This window comes from Neoarius graeffei, chromosome 5 (assembly GCF_027579695.1).
Source record: "Neoarius graeffei isolate fNeoGra1 chromosome 5, fNeoGra1.pri, whole genome shotgun sequence".
Lineage (NCBI taxonomy): Eukaryota > Metazoa > Chordata > Actinopteri > Siluriformes > Ariidae > Neoarius > Neoarius graeffei.
In genome coordinates, this window is record NC_083573.1 from 72451370 (window position 1) to 72469894 (window position 18525).

Below are 18525 nucleotides of genomic sequence, written 5' to 3' on the forward strand. Positions count from 1 at the left end.
TATATATATATATATATATATATATATATATAGAGAGAGAGAGAGAGAGAGAGAGAGAGAGAGAGAGAGAGCATATTAATTCAAAGGCATGCCCTCAAAGTCTCCTTGAGGAATATGCCCTCTATTCATCTACTAAGAGAAGTATGGGACACAGAGGATTAATTAAAATTGTGAGACAAAAGGACACCATGACGGGTAGGTACCAATTAGAATATAAATGGATTAATTTTTCAATAGGGACATCACTGTATATGTCTCTAAGGGGAGTCAGGTGATTTTAATTTAACTTCATAATTTGATTTCAAATAGTGAACTTTTACTGAATGGTTTCTTGTTGAAGGTTCACATGCCAGTGTTTCAACTTACAACTGCCAAATTAATAAGAATCTGTACAGAATCTGTGCATATAAATGGATATGAATATTTAATGTTAAAGTGTGGGGTCAGGTTACTGCTCATAGCTTTTCTTATGACTTCATTCATACAAGATATAATTAAATTGCCCTTCCTCATTAAAATGATCACAAAATTTATACAAGATCAGGCTGGAATTTAATGAACTTCCTTAGCACGTCTTACCAGCTTCCTTTTGAGTGAAGGTACATTGCTGATTGTCAGGTTTCTACATAGTTTTGGCCAGATAGGGTACAGGCATAGTGTCAGGCTGTCTGTGAGAACCCATTGGATGTTGGTGTTTCTGCCAATACCTTACTTGTATCTCTCCAAAATATAAATATTATATTTTGCCAAACCATGAAAATGCTTAGGCTAGTTTCTAACATTTCTACACATTTAGAGAAACTTTGTATAAAAATATTAAATTATTTTTAAAACATTACTACAAAATTATAAATATTATTTTTAATCATTTTCTTAAACATGTTGAACCATAGGCAACATGGTCATGCACTGGTTAGCACTGTCACCTCAGAGCAAGCAAGTTATTAGTTCAAATCTGCCAGTTTACTGGGACCTTCTGTGTGGAGTTTGCATGTTTTCCTCTTGTGGGTTTCCTCTGGGTGCTCCAGTTTCCTCTCAAAGTCCAAAGACATGTGAATTACATCAACTGGCTACTCTAAATTGCCCATAGGTATGAATGTGAATGGCTGTCTGTCTCTATGTTAGTCCTACAATAGTCTGGCGACCTGTCCAGGGTGTATCCCTGCCCAATTGCTCAATGTCAGCTGGGATTGGCTCCAGCTCACCCGCAACTTGCAGTGGACAAGCGGTATAAAAAATGAATGAATGCTGAACCATTGATGTATGATTATATATCCCTCCAATGTATAAAGTAACACTGGTTTCACATTATGCATACCTTTGCTAATCATAATCCAATACCATCCATCCATTATCTGTAGTCACTTATCCTGTACAGGGTCGCAGGCAAGCTGGAGCCTATCCCAGCTTACTATGGGCGAGAGGCAGGGTATACCCTGGACAAGTCTCCAGGTCATTGCAGGGCTCATAATCCAATACCATTCCAGATAAAGATAAATAAAAGATTTAAGATGAATTAAATACAGCAACCTCCTTTTTTCTTCAATCTCTGTCTCTTTTTTCTTGTGTATCTTATAACCAGTGTGCTCATTTCTCATTCACAAACCCCATGCTCTCTCTGTATCCACTCAGATTTGATCGGAGATAACACTAAAGCAAGCTCAGTCTCTGATGTATTGAGTTAACTGAATCATTATCGAGTGTTAGTGTCTTCTTGTTCTCTACTCCTGTGCACTAAGGAGTGAGAAAACAGAGAGAGAGAGATGAGGGGGAGTGATCATCAATAACAGGTCTCACTAACAGGTTTAACACAAAGTATTCCTCACTTCAGACATGGACATGCAAACACCACAAGCATGGACACGTAATTAACATCTCACCTATTGTGTCCCCTTGTTCATGCACCATGCTGGCCAAGCCTTCCATAATCTGGTTCACATCCAGCATATCTCTCTGCAAAAAATAAGTAAGTACAGTAAGTAAGTAAGGTGAGTGAGTAAAGGGCCCAAGGGTGAGAGTTATACAGAACAAACATAAAGACAATATTCAATATCCACAAGAATGAAGCAAAGGATAATTAGTGTATTAAGGATACTTAACCACAGTGATGAGACATTGCAAATCAATAAGCAGTCAACTGTTGTTAAAAATGTGCAGCTCCATTTATCCAAAGGAGAGCACAACCATAAAATCTGTCTGGTTTTTTTCCCTTTTATACATTTTCAAGCTGCAGTAAAGATGACTTTTTTCACCCTAGGCCTAACACAACATGAAAGCATCTAAATCCTGTTTAGTCTATCGTCCCCTCACAGCTTTCCCTTACTTCCATCCACAGCCTGTGTGCCTACAGCTGGGCCGGTGTTGCTGTGGCCACTGAGCCATTCATCACAGGTGGCCATGATTGTCTGAGAAACTGGCAGCCCTCCTAGTTCTTGGCAAATACCATCTGGCTGGAGCCAAAATGGCCTCTGGCAAACCCCATGCTTCTATTTTTTTTTTTTTTGCATTTGGTTTTTGGCAGTCTAGTCAGTCAGTCACATAGGAATGGCTTGACAACATATTTCTTTTACCTGCCAGTACCAGCTGAATTCACTTTGTCAAATGATGAAGCATAAAGCATCGTTTTGGTTACTTAGCATGGATGGATTTGAGGATATTCATGAAGATAGAAGAAAGACAGGGAGAGGCAAAAAGAGAGAGTGAGGAAGAGAGAAACCAAGAGTGGGAAGAGTATGGATAAATTGATGAGTAGAGTGCTCTGTTCCTGACTATCTGGGGAAAACCTTGCTAGCCCTGGTGGCTGATACGCTCCAGCCTACATCAGTCATGAAGTTATATTCAGCTCATGCTGTTTAGTAGCCACCAGTAAAGGTAAGAGATCAAACAGAAGGATTTGCTTTAATCCAGACACTTTGCTAAGAGGCACTATGAGGGTCCAAATCAGTAAAGTAGTAAAAGTTTTAGTTTAGTAGGTTTCTGATAGAGTACCAGTCAAAAGTTTGGACGCATTTGCTCATTCATAAGTGCATGTTGTTATAAGAAAACAATAAATGAGAAGGTGGTGTGATGTGGCCTGATATGAAGTGGTGTGCCTGTTACCACCCTGAGGTTGATTATTTTCCACAACATATTGTGAAGGGTCTTCTCTTATACCAAAATAATTTGACAAGGATTTCAATTTTTATTGAGTAAAGAACAGTGTTGGGGGTAACAGATTACAAAGTAATGGATTACAGTAATGTTATTACTTTTATGGGTAACGAAGTAAAGTAACGCATTACACTAAAAGTATCGGTAACTACACTACTTTACTAGACTATAGGAATGCGCTTTCCTGCATTACCCAAGCCATTTTTTGTCAGTCAGAAAAGTTCTGATCTGTTTTAGTGGTGCGTCCATGCATGCTGCATCCATGCATGCTGCATGTGTGCTTAGGCACCATTGCCATTGAGACCAATTTGAGTGAGTACATAGTTGCTGGTGCATAGAGGGACATGAGAGAGGGGAAAATGGAGACGGACACAGGGGATTTCAGCCAGTGGCGATACTCACATTACTTTCAGTTTATTGCTCTAAAGGACAAAAATATTAATGTGAAATGCACTCTCTGCCCGGGTGAGAGGTGTCTTTCAACCACTGCTAATTCAATGAGCAATCTGTCGAAGCACTTGGCAAGCCAGCACCGTAATACAAAACTTGTGGTGAAAGATCCTCTGGCTCGTTGGACAGTTAAACACACTCAGGCCCCAACCCCCCCTAAACAAGCTAAGCTTCTCTCACATCTTGGAGCGCAGCAGGTACCGGTAACACAAAAAGAAATGAACAGACTAGTAGCAGGGTACATCGTGGAAGACATGCTTCCCCTGTCCACTATCAAATTGCTGAGATTTAGAAAAATACTAAGTAAAATATCTGCGACTCAAATGCCACCATCAGACAGGAAAACATTTTGCAGTTACCTGGACAAATGTTATGGACATGGAATCCAATCTTAGAAAAACTTTTGAGTCCCTGGATTATGTGTCAACCACCACAGATATCTGGAGCACAAACAATAAAAGTTACCTAGGAATGACCGCTCACTGGATTGACATTAGTTTTAAGCATGAAAAGGCTGTTCTAGCCTGCAAGAGAGTGAGAGGAAGACATACTTACCATGTCATAGCTAGTGAAATAGAACAGGTTAATTCAGCCTATGGACTAACCCATAACGTAATGACATGCATCACAGATAATGGCCGCAATTTTGTGAAAGCCTTCAGAATGTTAGAATCCGGTCAGCCTGATGACGGGTCTGACTCTGGCAAGGAGCGATGTACACTATGTTGAAAGGCTAAGAGATGCCCTTATTGAAAATTGAAAATAAAGTGATGAAAGGGCCATTATGTTTGCCCATGTATCTACATAGTAAATTTGGGAATTTGGATTAAGAAACTGAAAAATAAAGGAATGAGTAGTGAAGTTACTTTTCAAATGCAGTAACTAGTAAAGTCATATCATTACAATTTACAGATGTAAATCGGAACAAAACATCATACATTTGTTTGTATTTATGTTTAAAGCTGTTGAACATTTGCAAACAAGTTAGGTTCCTGGTATCACTTACAACCCCAATAAAAAAAAAATTATATTATATATATATATATATATATATATATATATATATATATATATATATATATATATATAAATTAAAATAAAACCAGAACAAAGCAATCCTTTTTGACCTATATTACATTGAATACAATACAAAGACAATATATTTGATGTCCGAACTGATAAACTTATTTTTCAACTCATTTCTGAATTTGATGCCCGCAAGCACATTACAAAAAAGATGGAACAGGGGAATGTTAACTACGATGAGACATCATTGTTTCTTTTAACAACACCCAGTATGCTGAGTATTAACTTTTTGGTAACTTCAGAATGTACCACACATTTTCAATGGGAGGCAGGCAGGCCAGTTTTAGCACCCACACTCTTTTAATATGAAGCCACATTGTTGTAACACGTACAGAATGTGGCCTGGCATTGTCTTGCTGGAATAAGCAGGGACATCCCTGAAAAAGACATCATTTGGATCACAGCATATGTTGCTCCAAAACCTGTATGTACCTTTCAGCATTAATGGCGCCTTCATAGACGTGCAAGTTACCCATGCCATGGACACTAACACATCCATATCCAATACAGATGCTGGCTTTTGAACTTTGTGCTTGTAACAATGTGGATGGTCCTTTTCCTCTTTAGCACAGAGGAAACAACTTCATTGATTTCCAAAGACACTTCAAAATGTGGCCTCGTCAGACCACAACACACCTTTCCACTTTGCAACATTCTATCGCAGATGAGCTTGGGTCCAGAGAATTCGGCAGCATTTCTGGATATTGTTGATGTATAGCTTTCGCTTTGAATTATGGATGCAGCAATGGACTGTGTTCATCAACAATGGTTTCTCGAAGTGTTCCAAAGCCCATGTAGTAATAGCAGAGCTCTTCACTTAAGAGAATATGGTAATGCATCAACCTGATTTTTGATGGCTTGATTGTATGATGTCCGTCCGTCCTGTCATGTCATGTAAGGGCAGTAGGTGAATCTAAGTGCTGGAAGAGTTTTATTAAAAGCACACTAGCAAACAAATCCAAAACGGAGACAGAGTCGAAAAACAGGCAGTGGCTGAGCGAGGCACAGACAAGATCTCATCTCATCTCATTATCTCTAGCCGCTTTATCCTTCTACAGGGTCGCAGGCAAGCTGGAGCCTATCCCAGCTGACTATGGGCGAAAGGCGGGGTACACCCTGGACAAGTCGCCAGGTCATCACAGGGCTGACACATAGACACAGGCAACCATTCACATTCACACCTATGGTCAATTTAGAGTCACCAGTTAACCTAACCTGCATGTCTTTGGACTGTGGGGGAAACCAGAGCACCCGGAGGAAACCCACGCGGACATGGGGAGAACATGCAAACTCCACACAGAAAGGCCCTCGCCGGCCCCGGGGCTCGAACCCCGGACCTTCTTGCTGTGAGGCGACAGCGCTAACCACTACACCACCGTGCCGCCCTGGCACAGACAAGATATCAGAGAAAATACAATACTCATAGTTCAAAAACAAAACAGGGCCAAAACCAGAAAAGCGATACAAAATACAAGGCTTTCACAAAGTCTGTGTATTACTGAGAGTGTGATGTGATGTGTATGTATGTGATGTGATTGCACTCTAATCAGGAACAGGTGGAAGCTAATTAGCCCTTGCATGTACACGACTTGCAGTCTGCAGTGGCGCGCTCTGAGCTCCAACATGAGTGTGCATGAAAGATATGTCAAACAGTTGTCTGGTTACATCAAGTTTGATATTTGATCATACATGTATTGTAAAGTGAAAGTGCTGGTTCACTGCTGTCCACCAGGCATCCAGCAGAGTCACACCATAATAAAGGTCATGTTGTTGTTTCTGGCACATAGCACGTGATGTCAAATATCTATATTATCCTTCATACAATTATGTTGGTCGCTAATGCAGTGCTGTTTGAGGAATCAAAGGTCACGGGTATTCAATGTTCAACTTTCAACTTTCCTCACAAGAAAGTTCACCAAATCCATATATATATATCAGCTGGATAGTACAGTGCTAATGCTCACTGACTACGACGCAGGAGATCGGGGTTCGAATCCCGGTCGGGGCAAAACATCATCCAGTAAGGGTCCTTAGGCAAAAACCCCTCATGATATATCAGCCTACCTCAGGAATGAGTGAAAACATAACTGATAGAGTCATACCGGCTCAGACGTCGCCCGGGTCAACAAGGTCTGCGTCAGTTGCTAGGGAACCAGGGCAAACTGATGAGAAATGGGCTACTGGAACAAGACATCGATGGACGAGGACAGAAAATACGGATTTGCTGGAATGCTACTATACAAGCAGTCCCAGAGAGAGGGGATACATGCAGAGAATGTGGGACCATTGGATACTTCGAAACCCACAATCAAGGCTAACAAAGAAACAGCTATTAGCCCAGTGTTCCAACATCCATAATCGAAATCTGCTATCACAACTAGAGATTAATGAAATACAACAACGATGCTACGGCAAGGGGGAGCCAGGAAGACAGGTCAGTGGGGAGATGTCATCATCCCCACAACCAGAGATTGGGTACCAAGCCCCAACAGCTAACAGCCTCAACACAAGAGCTGCTGACCTGAGAAGGAAGATCGTGACCCAACTGGAAACCTGGAGCCCCCGACGAATACCGAAGCTGAGTTGCCAAGTACCTTCAGAAGATCTACTAGTAGATGTGAATGCTGCTCTGAAGACAATCTCCACAAGAACCATCACTGAGACCAACAAGCTGATACACAGTACAGCAACAGTAATCATGGAGATGCTTGGACACAAGGTGGGCTCAGGACATAACAAACAGTATCCACCATGGATCCAGCAAGGAGAGAAGTTAGCCAGCTAGCTGAACTACAGAAAGGGAACATGGTGAATAAAGGGGCGCCCAGGAAGTACAACTCACTCTCCATACCAGAGGCACTCGAAACTGCCAAACAGCGACTAACAGCTCTGGCCACCCGGTTGAGGAGATACACCAAGGAAGGAGAGGCCAGGAGAATAAACAAGCTGTTCTCCACTGAACCAGCCAAGGTGTACTCTCAATGGCAGGGGAACAACAACCGGTCAGACCCACCAAGAGCTGAGGTGGAAAAATACTGGAAAGACATTTGGGAAAGAAAGGCATCACACAACACCGATGCCCAATGGTTAGTGGACCTAAGAGCTGACCACAGCAACCTCCCAGAACAAGAACCAGTAACCATCTCAATGGCAGACATCCAAGAAAGAGTGTCAAAGATGAAGAGCTGGACAGCACCAGGCCCCGATATGATCCATACGTACTGGCTGAAGAAGCTAACTGCACTCCATGAACGCCTAGCAGCACAGATGAACCAGCTGCTGAGGGATGGAACCCACCCAGAATGGCTAACCCAAGGCAGGACAGTCCTAATCATGAAGGACCCCCAGAAGGGACCCATCCCATCCAACTACCGGCCAATTACCTGTCTCTGCACAACATGGAAGGCCCTGTCAGGCATCATTGCGGCAAAAATGAGTAAGCATGTGGCTCAATACATGAGCGAGGCACAGAAAGGAATTGGCAGTAACACCAGAGGAGCCAAGCACCAGCTACTGGTTGATAGAACAGTCGCCCGAGACTGTAAGAAGAGACAGACCAACCTGTGCACTGCCTGGATTGACTACAAGAAAGCCTACGACTCAATGCCACACACATGGATACTGGAATGTCTGGAACTGTATAAGATCAACAGGAACCTAAGGACCTTCATCCAGAACTCAATGGAAATGTGGAAGACAACCCTAGAGGCCAACTCAAAACCCATTGCCCAAGTCAACATCAAGTGCGGCATATACCAAGGAGATGCGCTATCACCACTGCTGTTCTGCATAGGCCTGAACCCCCTCAGTCAGATCATCACGAAGAGCGGCTACGGGTACCGATTCCGTAGTGGGGCAACAATCAGCCACCTGCTCTACATGGATGACATCAAGCTGTATGCCAGGAACGAGCGAGAAATAGACTCGCTGATCCACACCACCCGGATCTACAGCGATGACATAGGGATGTCATTCGGATTGGACAAGTGTGGCCGGATGGTCTCAAAGAGAGGCAAGATGATCCGGACTGAAGGGATTGACCTACCAGAGGGCAACATAGGTGATATCCAAGACAGCTACAAGTACCTTGGCATCCCACAGGCTAATGGAAACCATGAAGAGGCCACAAGGAAGTCAACCACAGCCAAATACCTCCAGAGAGTAAGGCAGGTCCTGAAAAGTCAGCTGAATGGTAAAAACAAGGTCCAAGCCATCAACATGTACGCACTACCAGTCATCAGATACCCCGCTGGTATCATAAACTGGCCAAAGGAGGAGATAGAAGCCACAGATATCAAGACTAGAAAGCTCCTCACCATGCATGGAGGGTTCCACCCCAAGTCCAGCACCCTGAGACTATACACTAAGCGGAAAGAGGGAGGCCGAGGGCTAGTGAGCGTCAAGACCACGGTCCAGGATGAAACATCGAAAATCCGAGAATACATCAGAAAGATGGCCCCAAAGGATGAACTGCTAAGTGAATGTCTCAGGCAGCAGAACCCTGATGAGAGTGCAGAGGAGGAGGAGGAACAGACAACCTGGAGAGACAAACCCCTACATGGCATGTACCACCGTCAGATAGAGGAAGTGGCTGATATCAAGAAATCCTACCAGTGGCTGGATAATGCAGGACTGACAGACAGCACAGAGGCACTAATCATGGCAGCACAAGAACAGGCCATAAGCACAAGAGCCATAGAGGCCAGGATCTACCAGAGTAGATCAGACCCAAGATGCAGACTGTGCAAAGAAGCCCCTGAAACAGTCCAGCACATAGTAGCAGGGTGTAAGATGCTAGCTGGATCAGCGTACATGGAGAGGCACAACCAAGTGGCTGGGATAGTATACAGGAACATCTGCAACCAGTATGGAATAGAAATACCCAAGTCCCAATGGGCCATACCACAGAAGGTGGCTGAGAACAACAGGGCCAAGATTCTGTGGGACTTCAGCTTCCAGACTGACAAACAGATCCTGGCTAACCAACCGGACATAGTGGTGGTGGACAAAGAGCAGAAGAGGGTGGTGGTGATAGATGTGGCGATCCCAGCTGACGCCAACATCAGGAAGAAGGAACATGAGAAACTTGAGAAGTATCAAGGGTTGAAAGAGCAGCTGGAACGGATGTGGAAGGTCAAGGGTTGCGTGGTCCCCGTGGTAGTGGGGGCACTTGGGGCAGTAACCCCCAAACTGGGAGAGTGGCTCCAGCAAATCCCAGGAACAACATCTGAAGCCTCAGTCCAGAAGAGCGCAGTCCTAGGAACATCGAAGATACTGCGCAGAACCCTCAAACTCCCAGGCCTCTGGTAGAGGACCCGAGCTTGAGGATGACATGGATACCACCCCCCCGCCAGGGGTGAGAAGGAGATTTATATATATATATATATATATACACACACACACACACACACACACACACATCCATATATATACTGTATATATTTATTTATTTATTTAAAATTGGTTTGTTTAGAGTGAGTGACTCCCATACAAGTGCCAGTGTAAGTTTTTTTTTTTTTTACTATACCCTATTAGAATGAATGCATTTGCATAAACCATGCAACAGGAACTAGTGTCAGAGCCATGTTGTTGTACAAAATTAATCAATTGTTTGTGACCAATCAGAATTGAGCATTCAACAGAGGTGTGTTAATGATTTAGTATCATGGCTTTGTCTCCCTGCTCATGAACTTACTTGTTAATTTTTGAGACACAAATACAACAAACAAAAAAGGTGTAAAACCTTGTGAATGACAACTGCTTTAATGTCCCCAGTCTTGAGGTAAAGTCAGGGCATCAAGTCAATGACATCAGACAGAAGGTCTATTTGCTCCAAACTCCATCTCTATGGCTTCTGTCACTCATTCTGTTGTTATTGTGTCTGAGGGTTGAGGAGGGAAGGAGGCAGAGTAAAAGAGAAAAAAAAAAACTGATAGGGCACAGAGGTTCTCTCATTGTTTCATTAGACGCAAAATGTCAGTGTGAGAGCCAGATATCTGCTTCATCTCACATAGAGGGAAAGATTGCAGCACACTAAATGCGCACGCGCACACACGAATCTGTGTCAGGAGTTTCCACAGCCACACGATTAAATGTGTGGGTCGATAAGACACGCAATTTTAGAAAGAAAGGGGAGGAAAAAAAAACCTTCTAGGCAGGAGAAAGCTGACACATCCATACCCACAGGAGTTACAGAGGTGACAAGAGATGAGTCTGACAAAGAGAGGATATGAGAGTAAAAGCCATCACAGGACCATCTGAGATATTAAGGAGTCCAGGCAGAAGAAGATGGGAATGCAGATAAGGGTTTAGGGAACACAATCTGTTGCATTGTTTCATCAAAGTGCACACACTGATCACGAACCATTGCTGCACCACTGCAGCATTGTACATGTGTGTGTGTTTCTCATACACATGTACGTACGTGCATCTCAAGCAATTAGAATATCATGAAAAAGTTCAATATTTTCCTTCAATTATTTAAGAAAGTGAAAATGTAATCTATTCTAGACTTGTTACACAAGCTAAAATATTTGAAGCATTTTCTATTTTAATTTTGATAATTACGGCCTACAATACAAAAAATGAAAAAAAAAATTGAGAATATTAGAGTATTTCATTTTAAGTTTGAGTAAAACAATATAAATACAATGTATCTCTCAGTCTAGTTCAGTACACACAACCACAATCATGGGGAAGACTGCTGACTTGACAGTTGTCCAGATGATGATCAACACCACCTTCCAAAAAGGAGGGTAAGCCACAGAAGGTCATTGCTGAAAAGGCTGACTGGAAAACTGGCACAAGCAAAAGGGATGACTGCAGCTTTGAGAGGATTGTCAAGAAAAGTCGATTCAAGAAATTGGGAGAGTTTCACAAGGAGTGGACGGAGACTGGCATCAGTGCATCAAAAGCCACCATTCACAGATGTCTTCAGGAAAGGGGCTCCAAATGTTACATTCCTAATATCAAGCCACTCCTGAACCAGAGACAATGTCAGAAGCATCTTACCTGGGCAAAGGAGAGAAAGAACTGGACTATTGCTGTGATCCAAAGTCCTCTTTTCAGATGAAAGTAAATTTTGCATTTCCTTTGGAAATCAAGATCCTAGAGTCTGGAGGAAGAGTGGAGAGGCACATAATCCAAGGTCCAGTGTGAAGTTTCTGTAGTCTGTGATGATTTGGAGTGCCAGGTCATCTGCTGGTATTGGTCCACTGTGTTTTATCAAGTCCAAAGTCAATGCAACTGTTTACCAGGAGATTTTAGAGCACTTCCTGCTTCCATCTGCTGACAAGCTTTGTGATGATGCTGATTTCCTTTACCAACAGGACTTAGCACCTGCCTACAGTGCCAAAACTACTAGCAAATGGTTTGCTGACCATGATATTAATGTGCTTGATTGGCCAGCCCACTCGCCTGATCTGAACACCCCCCCCCCGAGAATTTATGGGATATTGTCAATACGAAGATGAGAAACACCCTACCCAAAAATACAGATGAGCTGAAGGCTGCTATCAAAGCAACCTGGGCTTCAATAACACCTCAGCAATGCCACAGGCTGATCAGCTCCATGCCACGCCACATTGATGCAGTGTATAAATTAACATATTTTTCAGAAGTTGGACATTTCTGGATTGTAAATGCTTTTCTGATTGATCTTGGGAAATGTTCTAATAATCGGAGATAGTGGATTTCTGATTTTTATGAGCTATAAGCCATAATCATCAAAATTAAATAAAAAAAGCTTGAAATATGTGTAATGAGCATAGAATATATGAAAGTTTACCTTTTTGAATTAGATTGCGAAAAAAAAGAACTTTCACAATATTCTAATTTTGGGTGATGCACTAGTATGTATGTACCTACGTACTGTACATACGTACATGCATACACACGTACATACATTTATATATTTATTTATTTAAGTGTTATTCCACAGAATTGAGTCGTACATGAGCTGATAGCCGACGAGGTGCGTAGCTCCAAGTTGGCTATAAACCACGTACAATGAGATTGAGTGGAATAACTTCTTTATTCTATCCACATTCAGTGGATTTTGAGAAACAGTGCATTTTTATTTTTTGCAAATTCAATAAATAAAAACTTTTCCAAAACATCTGACAAAATAATTTCAGCTTAAAATTTAAACAAACCGGCAAAATGACAGGAGCAATTTGTGAAAAATACAATAATAATAATTCTTGAAAAGTAAAAAAAAAAGATACATCCTTACCATTAAGTACTTTAATTCCATATTTTGTTGCTTTTTTTGTATTTTTTGGGGCTTTGTTTTCGAGTAGAGTTTTTATTTTGTCCTCAGTTGGTTCAGCAACATGCTCCGCCATTTTGTTTTTCTCTACACACAGTATATGAGCTGATAGCCTAGTAGTAGAGTAGCCAATCAGAGCATGTGATTACTCATATCCACTGTGGATAGAAGAGGCACATATGTTGAAGTACAACATCCATTATTAAAATAAATAAATACATACATAAATAAATAAATAAATAAATAAATAAATAATACATTTTTAAAAATATGCATGGTTGTCAATCCTGCCACAATTAATGAATTGTAGCAATTAAAAAAAAAAACTTGCTTGAATGTCTGAATTTCATTTTAACAACAGATATAATTTATCTGTCAAATATTGATTGAAATAGTTTTGAATAGAAAATATTTCACTGTGTTTATACATCACTCTCTAGTATAACACTTTTAAACCAGAAATGATTGCACCTGTGCGGATCAGTGGGATCAACATGGGATATTCATGTGGTATTGCAAGTGGATTGATAAATGCTGACACATTCAAGTTTTCATTTGATTACTGTGATTTCATTTCTGATTTTAATACAGCATGTCAAAGATACAGCTGTGGTCAGGAGTTTACATACAGTGACATAGGACCACAATGGAAATAAGTGCGCGCTTTCTTGTGTAATCCTGATTTTAATGCATTTTGTACTTCATTTTACATTATGATCGAATAAATCAAATCAAATCAAAGACATGAATGTCATCTTGGATATGAATGTCATGACAATATTTGGGCTTTCAGTAATTTCTTTGAACTGTTCTTTTTCTGTGGCAGAATGTACAGCATACATCTTTAATTAAAAAAACACTAGAATTTGGTGCACAAGTTTGAATTTTCTTTGGTTTTTCTGAAATTAACACAGGGTCAAAATTATACATACAGTGTCAAAAATATACATACAGCACACCTAATATTTGGGTAAAATGTCCCTTCGCAAGATTCACCTTGACCAAACATTTTTGTTTTTCATGAACAAGCTTCTGGCAGAATTCTGGTTGGATATTTCATGACTCTTCATGGTAGAATTGGTAGAGTTCAATTAATTTTGTTTTTTCTTGGCATGGACTCGACTTATAAGCATGGTCCATATATTTTTGGTTTTTTAATTAAAGATTTATGTTGTACAATCATTCTGCCACAGAAAAAGAACAGTTCAAAGAAATTACTGAAAGCCCAAATATTGCCATGACATTCATATCCAAGATGACGTTCATGTCACTGTATGTAAACTTCTGACCACAGCTGTATCAGGTTCATAGTTTCCATATTTAAAACCATTATACTGGGGGTGTACATATGGAGAGTGATAGAGAGCAAGGAAAGATGGTATAAAAAGGAGCGAGAGAGAGAGAGAGAATATAACTGAACCATAAAGTCTGTATGAGAGTACAGTACACCATAATTTAGAGGTTTTAGGTTCCAGAATAGCTCTAGTGTAAAATGCTCACTAGAGCTGCCAGGCAATCAGATCTGAACATCAAATTGAGAATAACGTAGTGAGTGAAGTACTATAAAAAGAATAGGGGGGGGAACTTAATATAAGAACAAGCATGCCATTTTCATCTGGCTTATCTTCTATTATACAGTACAAAGGTGACCATTTAAAATAAAATCATTTAAACATTAAGATTTTTGTGGTTTGTTTGGCAGAATAATTGCTTTATGTTTTGTTTCTCATTACCTGGAGACTGAGATGATAATGAATTTGATCAATAGCACATTTAGCTATGGTTAAAAGTATAAGCAAACCAAGAATGTGATCATACTCCCTGTAAATAGGAGATTATTTACTACAGATAGCTTTCATATCATATAGCTTTCAGGCATATAATCAAGATTATATGAGCATCTTGCACATCAGTATATCAGATTATTGGGGATTTTTTGGAGAGTTTTTTAAGGAAAAAAAAAGAGAAAAGAAACATGTTGACCATGCTAATTACTGGAGAAAAAAAAGGAAAAAGGGGGGAAAATGGTGCACAAGTTTTAATTGATTGTTTTCTGGAATCAACACAAGGTCAGAATTATGCATAAAGTGTCAAAAAATTGACATATGCCCACTTAAAGGTCCAAAATGTCTTTCAATTTGCCAAGACCTCTTAGCTTCCTGTTAGTTACCATGACTGACTACAACTAGTACCTTCTCTTTGCCAACATCAGAAGGGTTTGTATGATGGCAGTCATTCGATTGACCAACACACAGTACAATGGTAAAGTCCAAGGAGCTCATTGCAGACCTGAGAAAGAGGATTATAGAGTTACACAACTCAGGAATGTCTCTTGGAGACATTTCTAAACAACTGCAGTTCCCAATATCATTAGTTTAAACAAATGTACATTTGTACATCTTATTGGGGGGTGTAACCAGTTTGCCAAGCTACTTTGCGGGAAGAAGATCCAAACTGTCATCCTCAACTGAGAGGAAATTGGTTTGAATTAGTCAGGAACTACCCAGAAACCACCAAGGCACAGGCCTGCCATGAACCAGAAGCAGCTGGAACACTGTCTAGTCAAGCAAGTTTTACATTACCATGGACTGAGAGGCTGATGTCCACCATGCCACCCTCAAACCAGTGGCGGAACAACTGCACACAAGGCCCAGGGGCAAAACACCAATCAGCCCCCATCACATGGCAAAATTGCAAACAAACAAATTAGAAGGCTGGTGGCATATAGGCCTACTCAGGCTATATCTAACAAAAAGCAGTTTTTAAGAACGTAGCCTTTGGACCTAGCCATGGCGAAATTGCAAACAAACAGAAGGCCTGCGGCATATAATCAGGCTATATTAGAACAGAACTTGCTGAAAGTTTTTTTTTTTTTATTTTTTTTATAGGCCTATTTTCCATTCATTTTTTATTATGTTCCAAATAGACACTCAACAACAACAACAACAAAAATCAAGCAATCATGAATGATACACCCTCATTGTGTAAGCACATCTTCAACTACAAAGCCAACACGGAAACCTGCGTTCGTCATTAAAAAGGCATTTGATGCACCTTGCGCTCCAAAAAGTCGTCAACTATTTGAGGGATGTTAAGCGCTCTTGCTAGCTCATTCTCAATTGATAAAATGGCCAATCCACAGAGTCTCTTTTGACCCATTGTGCTCCTGAGGTAATTTTTTTTATCAATTTTAATTTGGAGAAAGAGCGCTTTGCTGTCGCAACTGAGACGGGGAGAGTGAGAAAAAACAAGAAGGCCATGCACACCTCACTAAATGTAGAAGTTACTGCTGGATGATCTACTACCAGCAACCTGGCCAGGCTAAGCACAATCTCGCTATCTGCTCCTTGAAACAAGCCCTAAATGACACTAGTTGACCAGGAAAGCTGGAGTCAATTTCCCGACTATAGTGATCACACAGTCGACGGGCCACTTTGTATAGCTCCTCATCCTTGGCATGCTGGAGCGTATTTGGATGAATAGCCTCAAACAAATGAGCAGTCCGATTTAAACTGACAAATCTTTGTGACAGCTGCTGAATGATTACATCAAGGCATGCATAGAACACATTCACCCGAAAATAATGTTCTGCATCGGAAAGCCGACTGTCTTCGCTAAGGTGATCAAAGTGGTGCTTCACTTTTTTCAACCTGGTGACTACAAATTGCGTTTGACTGCCCCATTTCACAGCCAATGCCAGAGTGGAAGTCTTTGCCTCATCAAACTGCTCCCTGTACTCCTGTAGAGTTCGTACAGCATTCTGCAATACTGCAGACGCTTTGAGGAGATCAATAATCTTCTCCTGCAGTAACTTTGAGATGGCATTAGTGCACGCCAAAATCTTTGTCTGAAGGCTGATTAAAAATATGAACTGAAATTTAGTAATGGCCTTTTTAAGTGCATCTGCCTCATCTCATTCATTCATTTTCTCACTTGTAAGTGAGAGCTTGTCGAGAGCTTTAATGATGTCTCCATATCTGTACTTTAACGCAACAATCGCATCATAGTGGGAGGACCAGCGGGTTGGGCAGAGGCGTTTCAAGGTTATGTCCCTGCTCTCTGGGCTCAATAAGTTGCCAAGTAATGCCCATCTCTTAACACTGGTGGCAACCACATCATAAAACTCTAATCTCTGGGATAGTTTTGACAATCATTCAGTACCAAATTCAGACAATGAGCCGCACAGTGCACGTACAAATCAAGGGGCTCCCGCTCTGCTATTCTCGCTTGAACACCAGAATAAATTCTGCTCATGTTCGCTGCACCATCATAACCCTGTCCATGGCATCTGGGGAGATCTAAGCCATTCCCTTCAATGTAGCTAATAATTTGGTCCTCCAGTTCAGAAGCGGATGCGTTCACAGTTATCTCAAATCCAAGAAAAGCCTCAACTATCCTGATTTCACGGGGTTTTTTTTATTTTATTTTTTTAACCATGATAAGAATGTGTAGCAAAAATGAAAGCTATATAGGTCAACTTATCTGTAATCATGTGAAAACTTGTAGGTTTCAAGGAATTTCCAATGAAATTGCGTAAGGTGCATTTATTGGGAGGGCCTAAATGTCAAAGGGTGGGGCCCTGTATGGCTAGGGGGAGGGCCCAAGGGCCAGGGGCAATGGCCCCGCCCCCTTTAGCTCCGCCCCTGCCTCAAACCATCAAAATCTTGGACACAAGTGGGTGTTCCAACAGGGCAATAACCCCAAATATACATCAAAGCTGGTTGTGGAATGGATAAAGCAGGCTACCATGAAACTTAAAGTGACGCAGGTTGATGTGCTGGCTCAGGAATCATTTAATCCACTCCCCTTTCTGAACTGTTTGAGCTGATACCCATCCGCATAGCTGATATGCATCATCATCTTTCAATACATTCCATTTCCTCATGCGGGGCATCCTAACCACATGTGAGTCTGTTTACAAACTGTTTGGCAGCCAGTTCTGAAAAGTCACATGAGGTCATGTGCGGGTCAGAGGTCGCAACTGCGGAACCACAGCAAACATGGCGGATTGCCCAGATCGAATAAAGACTCCAAAATCAAAACAAATCGAAATATCTAGAAAAAATATTTTTATAAAAATAAAAATTGAGAATTGAAATATTCCAAATCTAAATGCACCTGTGAGCTGAAGGCTCTTGAGTGCTGGCTTCTGTATCGGAAGCCTCTAGTTCCACCATGTTTGTTGCAACCTTGCTCATTATAATATTATAATGAGGATAAACTTCAGCCATTTCTATACCCAAGTGTAAACATTAGCATGCAGTGTTTTTCCAGCTCATTCTCCTTCACAGGCATGAGGCAGTGGGTAATACAGAGTGTGATTCAAGTACAGTACCTAGAGGTTATTCTAGCACCACAGGGTACTATTCATCTTTTTAATTCATCGACCTGTGTCAGTTTAAAATGTCCTGACCTCAATCCTATCGAAAATATGTGGACTGTGGTTAAATGTCAGGTCCTTGGCAGGAAACACAAAAATTTAATTTAACTCTACCAATTCTGTCAAGACAAGTAGTCAAATATCCAACCAGAATTTTTCCCTAAGCTTGTTTTTGGCTTCTGAACGTATT

At 41.1% G+C, this 18525-nt stretch overlaps 1 protein-coding gene across 4 annotated transcripts in view; it reads right to left on the reverse strand.

The window, feature by feature from the left end:
• tsnare1 (T-SNARE Domain Containing 1) overlaps positions 1 to 18525 on the reverse strand; it is a 437024-nt gene that overhangs the window by 173828 nt on the left and 244671 nt on the right. For all 4 annotated transcript variants that reach the window (XM_060920699.1, XM_060920698.1, XM_060920697.1 and 1 more), the window contains exon 9: positions 1881 to 1953. In XM_060920699.1, coding sequence (XP_060776682.1) covers positions 1881 to 1953 — 73 coding nt within the window. The remainder of the gene's footprint in view (positions 1 to 1880; positions 1954 to 18525) is intronic.